The sequence below is a fragment of the Columba livia genome, chromosome 1 (genome assembly GCF_036013475.1).
Source record: "Columba livia isolate bColLiv1 breed racing homer chromosome 1, bColLiv1.pat.W.v2, whole genome shotgun sequence".
Taxonomy (NCBI): domain Eukaryota; kingdom Metazoa; phylum Chordata; class Aves; order Columbiformes; family Columbidae; genus Columba; species Columba livia.
This window is the reverse complement of record NC_088602.1, coordinates 12,320,280-12,334,558: the sequence shown is the minus strand read 5'-3', so window position 1 is coordinate 12,334,558 and position 14,279 is coordinate 12,320,280. Positions and strand designations below refer to the sequence as shown.

The 14,279-nt window shown below is 40.0% G+C and overlaps 1 protein-coding gene across 6 annotated transcripts in view; it reads left to right on the top strand.

Annotated features, from left to right (window-relative positions):
* Positions 1-14,279, top strand: part of SLC36A4 (solute carrier family 36 member 4) — a 128,687-nt gene that overhangs the window by 2,491 nt on the left and 111,917 nt on the right. For 3 of the 6 annotated variants that reach the window (XM_021280130.2, XM_013370619.3, XM_021280128.2), the window contains exons 2-6: positions 7,252-7,372; positions 8,121-8,211; positions 9,333-9,421; positions 10,688-10,783; positions 12,377-12,461. In XM_021280130.2, coding sequence (XP_021135805.1) covers positions 7,252-7,372; positions 8,121-8,211; positions 9,333-9,421; positions 10,688-10,783; positions 12,377-12,461 — 482 coding nt within the window. Of the gene's footprint in view, positions 1-7,251; positions 7,373-8,120; positions 8,212-9,332; positions 9,422-10,687; positions 10,784-12,376; positions 12,462-14,279 lie in introns of those variants that run through there. The other 3 variants (XM_021280132.2, XM_065037749.1, XM_065037608.1) reach the window with 2 other exon arrangements.

Genomic DNA, 14,279 nt, shown 5'->3' with positions numbered 1-14,279 from the left:
TAGTGCTGTGGTTTGGATTTAGAATGCAGATAATGTTGATAATATACCGATGTTTTAGTTGTTGCTGAGCAGTCAAGGACTTTTCAGCTTCTCATACTGGCCTGACAGTGAAAAGGTGGGGAGTGACAAGAAGCTGTGAGGGGTCACAGCCACGACAGTTGACCCCAACTGACCAGAGGGATGTCCCACACCAGCAAATAAAGCAGGGGGAAAAACAAGGAAGGAAGGGACATTTGGAGTGATGGGGTTTGTCTTCCCAAGTCACCATCATGTGTGATAGAGCCCAGCTTTCCAGGAGGTGTCTGAACACCTGCCTGCCCATGGGAAGTGGTGAATGAATCCCTCGTTTTGCTTTACTTGTGCATGCAGCTTTTGCTTTACTTGTTAAACTATCACAACCCACAGGGTTTACCTTTTTTGCCTGATTATCTCAGCCTTCCCGCTGTGGGGGGGAAGTGGGCAAACGGTGTGTGGTGTTTAGCTGCCTGATGGGTTAAACCACAACAGGGCTGAACACCCTTCCTGTGAGGATGGGCTGAGAGAGTTGAGTTCGTTCAGCCTGGAGAAGAGAAGGATTCAGAGAGACCTTATTGTGGCCTTTCAGTACATCAAGGAAGCTTGTAAGAAAGATGGAGAGAGACTTTTTACCAGGACCTGTAGTGACAGGATAAGGGGAAAGAGTTTTAAACTGAAAAGAGAGTAGATTTAGATTGGACTTGAGGAGGAAATTTTTAGGCTGAGGGCGGTGAGACACTGGCACAGGCTGTCCAGAGAAATTGTGGATACCCCATCCCTGGAAGTGTTCAAGGTCAGGTTGGATGGGGCTTTGAGCAACCTGATCTAATAAAGGATGTCTCTGCCCATGGCTGGAGGGGTGGAACAAGATGATCTTTAAAGGTCAGAAACTTTTAAAAGTTTCTATTGACTATAGGTATGGACTAAAAAACTTTGCATGTAACTTGTGGTTGGGAAGCTGGTTATCTTTCTTTTGGGTCAGTGTAGTGCATTGCATGATTGGTTGCAATATTGAGGAGTATATTGTATGGTGAAAATTCTGTGTGAAAGATACTTCTTAAAAACTGCATCACGCTCATGTAGACATCTCCTTAAAGCTCAAATTTTCCATTTTCAGTAGCAATCAGAGTAGTACTGTACGACACAAGTGACCTGCTGTTTCTTCAGGAGGCGTCCCTGAAAAGCACAGTGGTTACTGATATTTCAGATAGCAAAGGATTTTTTCCCCACAAGAATTAACATTTTGGAAATATGCTACATGGAGAGACTTAAGAATTTAAAGATACCAGGACAGTATGTGTGGCATGAAGGATGGACAGGCAGGAACAGGCTCCCAACTGGAGGAGGGGCTGTCTTTTTGGGAGTGGATCACTAGTGTAAATATTTTAGTGTCAGCTTTCTTCCTGTCTCTTTAGTAATGTTTTCATTACTGCCATCATTTCAATCCTTAACAAAGATCAGGATCTAAGTAAAATGAGAAAAAGGTGAAGAAAAGGGGTAATGATCAGGTGTTCAGTCTCATAGGTGAAGAGGCTGGCTTCTGTTTGAGTGATGATTCAGTCTGGAAAGAGAGCATCTCCTCCAGCTCATGGGTTATCTGTCATCCTCTTCTTGATCTTCCATGACAAATACAGCAAATTTAAATAAATCAGGACAGTATGTGTTGTCTGACCTGCATATATAATCTTTTTGTCATAATCAATCAACTGCTGTGTGGGACAAATGAGCTATGGCTCTACATCTGAGGTAAGGCCAACCAAGGGAATGGAGAGTGTCTGCTACAGATGCCGAGTCAGGCAGAAGACTGGCTGTACATACAGACTGTGGGACGAGATGCTGGAGAGCAGCTCCACGGAGAGGGATCTGGAGGTTCTGTCCAACAGCAAGTTGAACATGAGCCAGCAGTGTCTCTGGCAGCCAAGAGGGCAACTGAGTCCTGGGTGCATCCAGCTCAGCATGGCCAGCCGGGCAGGGAGGTGATTGTCCCGCTCTGCTCTGCACTGGAGCGGCCTCACCTGGAGCACTGTGTGCAGGTCTGGGCAACACAGGATAAACAGGATATAAAGCTACTGGAGAGTGTCCAGAAGAGGCTATGAAATTGGTGAAGGGTTTGGAGGTGAAGCCGTATGAGGAGCGGCTGAAGTCACTTGGTTTGTTCAGCCTGGAGGAGACTGACGGGAGACCTCATGGCAGCTACAGCTTCCTCACAAGGGGAGGAGGAGGGGCAGGCACTGAGCTCTTCTTGACAGAACCCAGAGGTAAGGGCAGGAAGATGTGCCGGGGGGGTTTAGGTTGGACATGAGGAAAAAGTTCTTCACCCAGAGGGTGCTGGACACTGGAACAGGCTCCCCAGGGAGGTGTCACGTCCCCAAGCCTGACAGTGTTCAAGAAGAGACTGGACAACACCCTCAGACACACGGTATGAACTGTGGGGCTGTCCTGTGCAGGCACAGGAGTTGGACTCGATGATCCGTGTGGGTCCCTTCCAACTCAGGACATTCTATGAAGAGGTGGATGGAGCCTTCTTTAAACAACTGCAAGAAGCCTTTATTTTTTGCAGGTCCTGGTTGTCATGGGGGACTTTTATCACCTAATGCTTCCTAGGCAGGCAATGTGGCAAAGCCCAAGGAATTTAGGAATTTTCTGGAGTGCTTATAGGGAGATTTCTTTTGTCCATGTGCTTAATGAGTCAGCAAGGGAAAACGTGTTGCTGGTTCTGCTAGTCACAAATATGGAAGAAAATGGGTGGCAGCCTTGGCTGCAGTGACACTGGGTGATGAAGATCCTGAAAGCAAGGAAGGCGAGTTCCGGATTAAAGGATAATATGCTCTGTGAGGGTGAACGGATGCACGTTCAGGTCATCTTGGTCGAGAGTCTAGTAGGAATATCGGAAACATTTTTGTTCCATTTATTTTGTAGTGGTAGAGTGGTCAATAAGAACTGAATTGAGTAACTCTCTAATGTACACAGGGAAGAAACCTTTTTTTAAAAAGATGTAACCTAGAATTCACATAGGCGCTATACATTAGTTTCTAAATAGCTGCTGTTCTATTTTCCTGCCACAGTAGAACCCAGAAAAATTCAGTGCATTTTGCCAATCAGATTGTGCTGTTGTTTGCTAACAAAGAAGTCGGTAACTTGTTTGATGTTGTCTGATGCAATACTGGTAACTAGGAAAAATAGACTTGTACTTGAACTTCTTTGAAAGTTCCCTAAATATGTTTAAAATTTCTTGCTGTTAAAGAGTATGATGCTGACATCTTGTTCTGTAGTGCTTTAACTTTTTGTTTGTTTAAGATGTTGCTATTGTGAAATAAATCTACCAGTTATTGCAAATGTGTGTATTTTGCTTTGGGCTTATTTGGCACAATGTTTCATATGTGCTTGTGGAATGTACTGAAATAATCAGGACTGGTATTTACATAGATGACAAACAATAAAACACTCAAAAGCAATCTTGCTTAAGGACAGCTGCTCTGAGGCAGTCCTTCAGTAAGCTACAAAACTACTTCACAGGAAAAGTTAAAGATGACAAATGAGTTAAAAAAACTTAAAAACATAACCCAGTAGGTGAACTGAAGAGGATTAGGTTGTAAACTGTTTTCTTACTTCGCATTTCTGCAGAACAATGAATTGCTCAGCACTTCTATACACGTAAGTTAAGTAAGTTAAGCAGTTATCGAGCTGGGATAGTGATGACAATAACCCTTAGATGACTAGATGGCTTTAGGCATGGACAGATGAATATTTGAGAGAAAAAAAAATAAGTAATCTTAGAAAAATTCTTATTACTTAAAAATTACAGGAATGCTTGAGTGTGTCTAAATCCATTCTTAAAGGACTACCTTTGTGATCAGAAGGGTCAGGAAGTTGGGAGAAAAGTAAAATGGGGTGTCTGTAAAATTCAGAGTTGCATGGTAAACAGTGTGGATGTATGTAGATATCAAACACTTCAGTATCAGGCTGGAATGGAAGAAGTGAAATGCACTCTTCTCCCTTGACTGAGCAGTTGCTGATACTCAGCAGAGCTGTTGGTCCTAAGGGACATGCCGGTCCCTTCACACTGCTACATAGGAACATTACTGTCTACGTGTTGTCGCTATTGCTTAGCGTTACAAACAGCATCCTACAGAATGTGATGGAATCCAAACTGGAAAAGTAATTTAGCAATGATTTCTTTTATATGTTGTTGAATCTCATGTGATCACAGACTTTGCACACTGGTAGTTTGGCTTGTTGCTAGTGAAAACTCTTCACATTGTTAGTTCAGACTCAAAATCTAAAGAAAATGAAAATGAGCCTAATGACTTGCCCACTGAGTCAAAGTGCCAGCGTGGGCACTTTGCTTCCTCTGACCCCTGAGGGATCAGAGTTTTAGTCCAGAAGCAGCAGGTTTTGGTGAGTGTTCCATGAGCCCAGCAGTGACTCAGAGCCAAGAGGATGGTCATGGTGTACTCAAGAACTACTCAACACAGTACTGTGGGAGTAGAGGGAAGGAACTTCTTTGCTCACCCTTCTTTTGATCAATTCGTAGACTATATGCCACGTAGTGAAAGATGATTAAGTCTGTCTTGACTTGTATAATTAGAATATCAGTGAATATGAATTTATGGTGTACTTCATAGTTGATTTTGTTCTCCAGTGGGGATCTCTGCCCTGTCAAGTGCTTTCATTGCTGGTTTTCAGCTTCATTGACACCAGATTCAGATGACCTTTTGCTGTTTTCAGGAGAGTTTGAGCCATGTGCTTTTAGTTTTAACTACCTGGATAAGCTGCCTTCTGCTGTATAGGATATGTTACACTTGTTCGACAGTTTTTCTTTATAAGTTTTCTTGCTTAGGATTGGCTTCAGTGCCCTGCTGATGGGTTAGACATCTTTAAGGTTTCGTAAAACATTAATGATTTGTTGAATGGGTGTAGTGGTTTGACCCTGGCTGGATGCCAGGTGCTCACCAAAGCGCTCAGTCACTGCCCTTCAGAACTGCCCAGGGGAGAGAAAATATAACAAAAGCTTCATGGGTTGAGATAAGGATAGGGAGAGATCACTCAGCAATTGCCATCGTGGGCAAAATAAACTCAAGTTGGGGAAATTAATTTAGTTTATTACCAGTCAAATGAGAGTAGGGTAATGAGAAATAAGAAAAAAATTGAAATAACATCTTCCTCCAAACCCTCTGTTTTTTCTGGGTTCAGCTTCACTCCCAATTTCTCTACCTCCCCCCTGAGCGGAGCAGGGCCATGGGGAATGGGTGTTGTGGTCAGTTCATCACACATTGTCTCTGCTGCTCCTTCCTCCTCAGGAGAGGACTCCTCACACTCTGCCCCTGCTCCAGTGTGGTGTCGTTCCCATGGGAGACAGTTCTCCATGAACTTCTCCAACGTGAGGCCTTCCCATGGGCTGCAGTTCTTCATGAACTGCTGCAGCCTGAGTCCCCCACAGGGTCACAAGTCCTGCCAGCAAACCTGCTCCAGCATGGGCTCCTCTCTCCACAGGGCCACAGGTCCTGCCAGGAGTCTGCTCCAGCATGGGCTTCCCACGGGTCACAGGCTCCTTTGGGCATAAACCTGCTCCAGTGTTGGGTCCTCTCCGGGCTGCAGGTGGAGATCTGCTTCACCATGGACCTCCATGTGCTTCAGGGGACAGCAGGGCTCACCATGGTCTGCACCAGGGGCTGCAGGGGAATCTCTGCCCTGGCACCTGGAGTAACTCCTGCATTCCTTCTGCACTGACCTTGGTGTCTACAGGGTGGTTTCTCTCACATATTCTCACTCCTCTCTCTGGCTGCTGTTTGTTCCACAGCATTTTTTTTTTCCCTTCATAAATACATTATCCCAGAGGCGCTACCGCCGTTGCTGATGGGCTCAGCCTTGGCCAGTGGTGGGTCCATCTTAGAGCCAGTTGGCATTGGCTCTGGGAGCTTCTCACAGAAGCCACCACTGTAGCGCCCCTGCTACCAAAACCTTGCCGTGCAAACCCAACACAATGGCTCATTTCAGTACATTCTGTATTTCCTGTCTGGTTTTGTGCATGAATCCTGTTTTGATATTAAGTAGTAATTTTTATCAGATTGACTGTAATAGATCCCCAAAATAAAACTTGTGTTTGGCAGGTTCATATACCACTTTAAAGACGTCAGTCATCCATACCTTCTGTTAAGTGCTTCTATAATCTCACCAGTGTTAGAGAGTTCACAGGTATTCAGTTAGCATCTATATTTTTCTTACAGAATAAATAAGCTTAGTATGGTTAAGGTGTTTAGTGTTCACTCAAATTATGAAATATTTTTGCATGCTGAATATTGAAGCATATTTTAATGTAGCTAATGTGTTGTGGTATTCAATGTTTTCAGAGTTCTGTAAAGAGGATGATGATTGTACTGTTGCACACAGTATTTTTTTTAATAGAAAATATGAAAATCACAGGGATTTTTTTATTTTTTTGGTGAAAATGATGGAAGTTGAGACTTACTCAACACATTTTATGAATGGGTACTGTGGTAGGCAAGTGTAAGGTAAATACTCTCTTTGCTCTTGGCAGGATTTGTTTTGCTTAACTGTAGTAATTTAAAAATGGTTATAATTTAATCAGCATTAAACTGGTGTTAAGCCGTCCGTTGTGCCTGAAAGGCAATTTTGTTCTCTGCTGGCTGCTTGCTGTTGCTTGGCACTGTTACTTAACTGCATGGTGGAATTGCATTTGTTGACAGTGGTGGCAGTTCGTGGTGTTTTAAAAGGTTTGTGAAATTAGAGCTTTCAAAGCTCACAGTGTAATTCTCTTGTCTTGGTTCTGTCACGAGTGACTGGAGACATCTTCTACAGTACCTGTCTTACCTGTCCATTTTAGGATGGGATGACTGGGGAGGGTTCCTTTGCTCATCACTGACAAGAGTAGCCTAAAACCTTAGTTTTGCAGTAATTAATGGTGGGTGAGTTGAATCCCATCCTTTTGCAACAATGGATGACTTTTCTGTTTTGGAAAATGATTGAAACCATCAACATTTTGATGATACAAAGTTGTTTTTCTTAATGAAAACCTAGTGTTCGGCCATAATAATAGTGATAATAATGAAATAGGGTGCCACTTTAAAGAGAGTTTCCTGTGCAGATTTGTGTGTATCTACCTCTGTAGTTAGGAACACAGGTAAACCTCATAGCACGGGAAGTTCGCATCATGTTTTACTTCTAAACTCTGTGTTTGTTTCTAATGCTAATGTGGTTTTAACTCTTGTTGTACAGACATGGAAGTAATGAAGCCTTTAATTGATGAACAAAATTCAGATGGCGTTTCAGATGAAGAGCATGATACTATCCTGCCAGTTGAGAAGCATTACCAGCTTGAGAATGAAGAAGGCATTACGTATGTTTTACTCTTAGTATTGACTTTTTGAAAGTGTTGCCTCTGACTTCTTTGTCATAAGTAGTTTACAGAACTCTTAAGGGGTTTTCTTGCACCTGTGATGCAGTTTTGTGGTTATACATCAAGACTTCGCTTAGTTCTGCCAAAAAGTAGCTCATTTTGAGCAGATTCTCTGTCCTTTGGAAGTGAATGATGTTCCACGGTGCCCATTTGTAAAATGATGGGATCACTCGGAATCCAAGCACTGTTTAAAGAAGGTTTTGATTGATTTTACTTTTTTGCAAAGAAACTTCAGAAGATTTGGAAATTATCTGTTTAATTAGAAGAACTTGTAAAGGTTTTGTTGTTGTTTGATAAAGCTTTGGCTGTCAGATCAGTGATTTGCAGCTGGTGATTGGTTTGAATGTTATTGACTCTAAAAAAGCATTGATAACACTTGGTAATTTTGACTGTGAGGTAAAAGGACAATAAAATTGCACAGAAAATAACCTTTCACAAGCTGGAGGAAGGACTGAATATCAAACATTCTGTTTGAGGAAGCACACATGTAAAGATGAATAAGAACATTATTTGAATGTGCTGCGTATTCTTTAAAGTAGGTAGAACACTGTAAAGCTCTCAATTTATCCCTTTATTAGTAAATGACAGAGGGTGTGGTATTGTTTTTTCTTTTGTTTTTTCTTTCTTTTTTTTAATTCCCCACCAATCAGTGTAGTTTCAATGTGACTTCCAATATTTTTATCCTCAGGTTTATACAAACTCTTATGCACCTCCTCAAGGGGAACATCGGGACTGGGCTTCTTGGTCTTCCACTTGCAATAAAAAACGCTGGCGTTGTGGTAAGAATTCAGTTATTTTTCACAGATCAGAAAAACTATCTAGAAAGATCTACAGATATGTGTCTGAGCCTGAAAAATAAAAATCAATACTTTTTGTTTGTCACTACAAACTTCAACAGAATTTTCTATTTTTCCTCTTCAGTCTGGTGAGGTTAGTACTGAAGAGATTTTTTTTTTCTACGTTACTACTTCACCCTGAAGACTTTATATCATGTGGTGTTGGTGTATTTTTGCTTAGCCAAAGTGTTTCTTTCTGGTCAAAACAAAAACTTGTCAGATTTTGATTCACTCAGACTCCTATGATGTCTCATGGGAATTGTTGTTATGGGCTTGTCTTGTCTTTGTTCAGACTTCTCTAGAGCCACATCGTACGTCCTAAGATGCAACATCAGCTTGTTAAATCAAGCTTATGTTCCTGCAGCAGCAGGTTATAGCACAGCTTGTTTACAGCAGGTAGCAAACAATGCATTTCCTAAGGCAGGATAGATTTAATCAAGTGAAGTTTTCACCTTACAACTAAATAATCCTGCAATTCTCTATTTCAGGATGTTCAGTCTAAGAATGGAAGTTGCATGTGAAAAGCAAGTACATTCTGTGAAAATTTTTGGTCAAACTTCCACTCTGAAACAAATTATTTAATTTGAAAATTTTCTATAATCTGTAATAGTAGAAGTTACAGGGCTTGTGGTGGTTTTCTCTTTTTTTATATACTGCACATCATCAAGTCTACTGATGTAAGGGAAAGTTACCTTTATTGTCAATGCCCCTTTAAGGTTGTTCAAACCACTGTTTGAATTGTGCAGTAAATGCAGTTTTCTCTCTTGATGAGCTTTTTTTGGCAAATATCCTAATGAAGCTGTTAGAGGAATAAAGTTGTTCACGCCCATTTTGTATTTATGGCTTGATCACCCCTGAGTAGCCTTCTGTCAAGTAATGAATTAAAATAAGGAATACCATGAAACATCATCAGCAAATCCTCCTCTGGGAGGGCAAAAAAAATCCAGTTGCATAACATTTTTAATTCTTAATTTACTTGCTACAATGTGAAGTTTTTGCATGTAAAGATTAATGAAAAATTCTGTTTATCTCCCGTGTCCTCCCTTTTTTTTTTCCTGTACCAGATTGGACCAATCAGCCTTGTGTTCATAGGAGTGATATCTGTTCATTGTATGCACATCTTGGTACGTTGCAGCCACTGTCTATGTCAGAGGTAAATGTGGAACTACTCATTCTGTTGCTGGGTTTGAGTGTTGTCTTTTTCTTTCTTCTTTTCTGCTACTGATTTTTGGCCTACAGAATGTCCTGGTGCTGTAGCAGTTTCTTCTCTTCCGAATCTTGTACTTGAAAGCAACACAAATTCTTATTGTGCAACGATAAATGATAGCGATGCTTTATGCAACGCTGCTTTAATACATTGAAAAAATATTTATTCTCTGCTCATACACAAAATGAAGTTGGTTTAACTTGCATTGCCCAATATCCTGTTCCCTGTCTTTACTCACAAATAATCAGGTCTTTCTCATTGTAGTTCTAGTTGCTTAGTTTCAGTCCTTTAGTCCTTCATAGCTTCTAACTCTTCATAGCTTTTGAAAATGTCCAATTGATAAATAGCCAGTGTATAAGTACTTTATAGGAATAAAAGACAAACTAAGAATTGCTGGTAATATCTTTTATGATTATTTGTGAGCTCTCCTAGGATTGTGACAACTTGATTCTTCAAAATTGTAGTGCTGAAGGAATGTGTTAAAATGATACTAGAAAGCAGTTAAACAGTAGATACTCCTCCAAGTGAGATGTACAGTACTGGTAGTAGTTATTAAAATTTGACTGATAAAGTATTTTGAGTAGTACTGACTTTTATTAAACGTTTTTATCTTACTGTCAGGTGTTAAAGAGAAGCAGTGGGAGGGTCTCATATTTAGAAAATGCAATGGAGTTTTTGAACTGAATACAAACACAAAACTGTGTGTCTGTCCCCGTAGCTGGAAAAACTGTCTTACCAGTTTAGTGTGATATTGTACTGAGAAGGGATCCTGTCATTCCTGAATTCTTCACTTTTTCCTCTGTAGTTCTGAATGGCCTGTGAGGATGTACGTAGAGCTAAGGTCACTGAAACGGTTGGGATTCACTGCTTGTCCAGGAAAATCTGTTGAAGTTCTTGTGACTTTTAGGTTTGAGATGAATTCCTTAAGCTGGTATTATAAGAATCTAGTTTTGGATTAATTTGTCAATAAACTGATTTAGTACTGTTGAGTTAGGGGGAAGCAGCGTTATGGTTCACATGCTGCTTGAGTGCTGAACAGCCCTTCCTGGGGGAAGCAGCGCAAACCACACCTGTGAAATTCAGCAGCCGCAGGATGGTGCCACATATGATTCCTTGTTATAATCCTGGGAGGCCACCAGTGTTTTCAAGGTAGGGATCTAGGCCCTCATAGTTTCTAGTGACTCTGTTCTTTCTTCATTCTTTGACTATTAGGATGAAAAAATCCACACTGGGGTACAGCGATACAGTTAGTTACGCCATGGAAGTGGGACCCCTGACTGCTCTTCAGAAACGAGCTTCTTGGGGGCGGTAAGTTTGCATTAGAATGTCATGTACTAAATTGGTTATTAAAAATTAATGGCTACACTTGGAATGGTTAGGAGATTTCCTTGTTACTAAGATGTTACCTGCTTTAAGATGTGTTCCCTGTGCTTGAAATATGTTCATGCAGTGTTTTTTGTTATTTCCTGCAGCCAGCTAGTAGTGGTGACATGGCAGGATTGGGAAGTATCTCCCTCTGTTAGGCATTGCAATTTTCAGGTATACAAGGACTGTGAAGAAAATAATACTGTTTAGTAATATAGGAAGAGATGTGGTATAACCAGAAATGCATTCTGTATTGGCCAGTGTAGTGAAGTGGTTTAAGTTTTCATTCTCTTTTGCTGTAAACACGTTTCTCTGCATCAGAGTTCGCTCCTTAAGCAAGTTGGCACTGCAGTTGTGAATTACTTCAGTTTATTTATTCTGAAAGGAAGCAAAGCAATTCTTTGATACCTGTTTAAATAAAACGTTAAAATAATGGAAAAATATTTACTATATTTTGCAATAATGACATGCAGATATTAATAGCTTGTTGTCTCTCATAAATACTTTATCCCTCCTTGAAAAATGACCATTATTTTTTCTTTAGCACTTGTTGCTCTATAGCTGTTTATGGAGTTTATGGTATGACTACACAGTAGTGGAATTCAAAAACACAGACACATTGTTCAACAGTTTAATTTACTTGAGGAAGAATTTTTTTGGTCCAGTTATTTTCAAGGATGCAGCATCTCGGGTCATGTGTTTTGGCTACTACTTTGTTTCGAATATGAAAAAGATTATCTAGTCTTAAGATCTTTTGTGGTGACTTTATAGGAATGGAATAGAGCTCAATTAGAGGGAAAATTGTTCTGTAGTGAAATATAATGACAATTCTGTAATACATCAAAGAGTTACAAGCCACAAAAGGCAATTTGATTTCCAGAGACACTGTGCTGCAGCAAATCCATCCTCTGAGGCAGATCTCTGGCTCTGGCCAAGTTTCATTACAGCATCTTCAGGCCACCATTGTGTACAACATTTATCAAACACAACCTGAGCCATAATTCAGGGTGTTTTTTTTCAATGAGATACAGTGTCTGAATGGATATTTGGATACACTGATATAAACCGACTTAGTAATATGTGAAAATGTTTGTTGTCTTGAATTGCTGAAACTTAGAGGACTTGGACCATATGAGATATTTAGTCTGATGCTGGTGGAAAACTGTTGTGTCAGGGGCTAATGGACCCCAGCAGGATTTATTTGTGCATTGAATATATATGTCTATTGTTTATATTTGTACCACATTGTCTTTGAATTTCTTGTTACACAACTTCAAAATATTTGAGCACCCTTTTTTACAATTTTTTTAAGAAACTTTGATGCCTACTCAGTATTACCTTAAAAAGCAAATACACACAAAACCACCCTATTTTGCTGTAAGATGAACCTGCATAGCAGTGCTTATGAGCTTAATGTATCGTTTGAATCCAGCATTTGTATTACTGTAAAAAAGGAGTAGTAATTGCGTGTTAGGTAGAAAAGGGTTAATTGTTTGGATCCAAAGTATAATGAATGGGTTTTTTTTTCTTCTTCAGGTATGTTGTTGACTTCTTCCTAGTGATAACACAACTGGGATTTTGTAGTGTTTATGTTGTATTCTTGGCAGAAAATGTGAAACAGGTGAGTAATGTTACTGTATGGAAACAGTTATGGGTTTAAATTCATTTTTCCTCCCTTTTATTTCCTCTCCTCTTAAAGTCCAATGAACTACTTGTAAAATGTGAAACTGAGAGATGCACAGAACGGGTTCTACGATGGTTTCCACAAAAGAGCTTTTGGTAAAAAGGAACAATATGCAAGGTGAACTAAATTCAGATCTTGTGCAAGTGTTTGTGCCTCATTGTCCTCTGATTTGTTTGTCAAATTTACAAATTAATTGTGGAAATGATAGAAAATAAGTCTGAAATTGGTCTAGGAGACAGTGGAGCCTGATGGTTTTTTTTTCTGTCAGGCCTTCTGTTGACTCCCTTTGTTTAGCCCAGACCTCCTGGGCATGTTTTCTCCCTTTTAGTGTCACTGGAATCTTTCTTTGGTTCTTGTTTAGTCTCTTCCCTTTTCCAGAATGGTCTCATCTGCCACGGAATCCATTCTATCTAAACCAATCCTGATTTTTGTTCTCATTAATGCCTGACATTGAAATTTCTGCAGCCTCCTCAGTAGTCAGTTCCAATGCTGTCTTATCTGTCAGACAGCTGCTTCTTTGTAGAAGCTAAAAAATTCTTATCGGCATTGTAAGTCTTTTATTTCATGTTCTATCTATAGGTAATTTATTCTTTTCTATTTGTGGATACCTTTTATATTTTTGAATATTCTTATGATGCCTCCCCATGATAGGGACACGTGATAGAATCTGTGAATGTTCTGCAGTTCGTCACATCTCTCTCTTTTTTTCAAGTTTTATCCCTGAATTTGGTTATGCTACTCTAGTTGAAGTTTTGCTTGTGACCAGTGGAGCTGAAAGGTTATTTCAGAGGTCTAACAGATCGTAGTCCAGACTTGACACTTCAGTGTAATGGTGATTTTACAGGAGTATGTCATTGCTAACTCATGATTGACTTGTGACCCGCTCTGATCACTCAATCCTTTACTGCAGAGCTGCTTCCTAGGCAATTCTTCTGGTTCTTCTTTCTGCACAGATGGTTTCTAGTTACCTATAGAATCCTTTATTTTTCCTTACCGGATTGATTTTTGACAGTTCTCAGAGTTGAATTTTGATTGTATTCCTCAGTATTCCTTGCATTTTCCATCCGGATTAGTTATTTAAACCCTGCTCACTACACCGTCTGTGTTATTAATGAAAACATTAAATAGCACTGCTCATGTAGCATTTCGTGTGTTTTACTGTAAACACTATTACACATATAATGTGTAGCGTTAAACATATGGAAACACATTTCAATATGTTATAAATTTGTAAATAACTTGGATATTAATTATTAGAAAAATATTTATTCTTTTGTGCAAATTGATTTATTTAAGGACATCTAAAAATCAAGTTGTCATGTCATATTTATGAAAAAAATCAGTTAAAAATTGCACATGAATCCCCTCAACCACAGATGCCTCTACACCTCTCAGACACCCCCAAACCTTTCAATAAAACCCAACTATCCCTTTTCTCCCTCACAACCATCCGTCGCTGACAAAAGCAAACAAAACCATGCCTATCTCTTTCATGACAGCTGCTGCTGCTGCTTTCATTCATGTTTTTGTCTCTCGTTCTCCATTCCTTCTAAGTCTTTCTATTTCTTATTGGTGGAGGTTTTTCTGACAGGAGCCACAGGCACTTTGAACTTGTGGTGTTCTCTCCTCTACATATTAAGATGCCAGGATGCTACCAATGTACTCTGCTGTGTTTTCCGCTTGTAAGATTATAGTTAGTCACTTGGCATAAAGCTAAGGAGGGTGAATCTGGGCCTATGTCTAAATGTGTGCTTC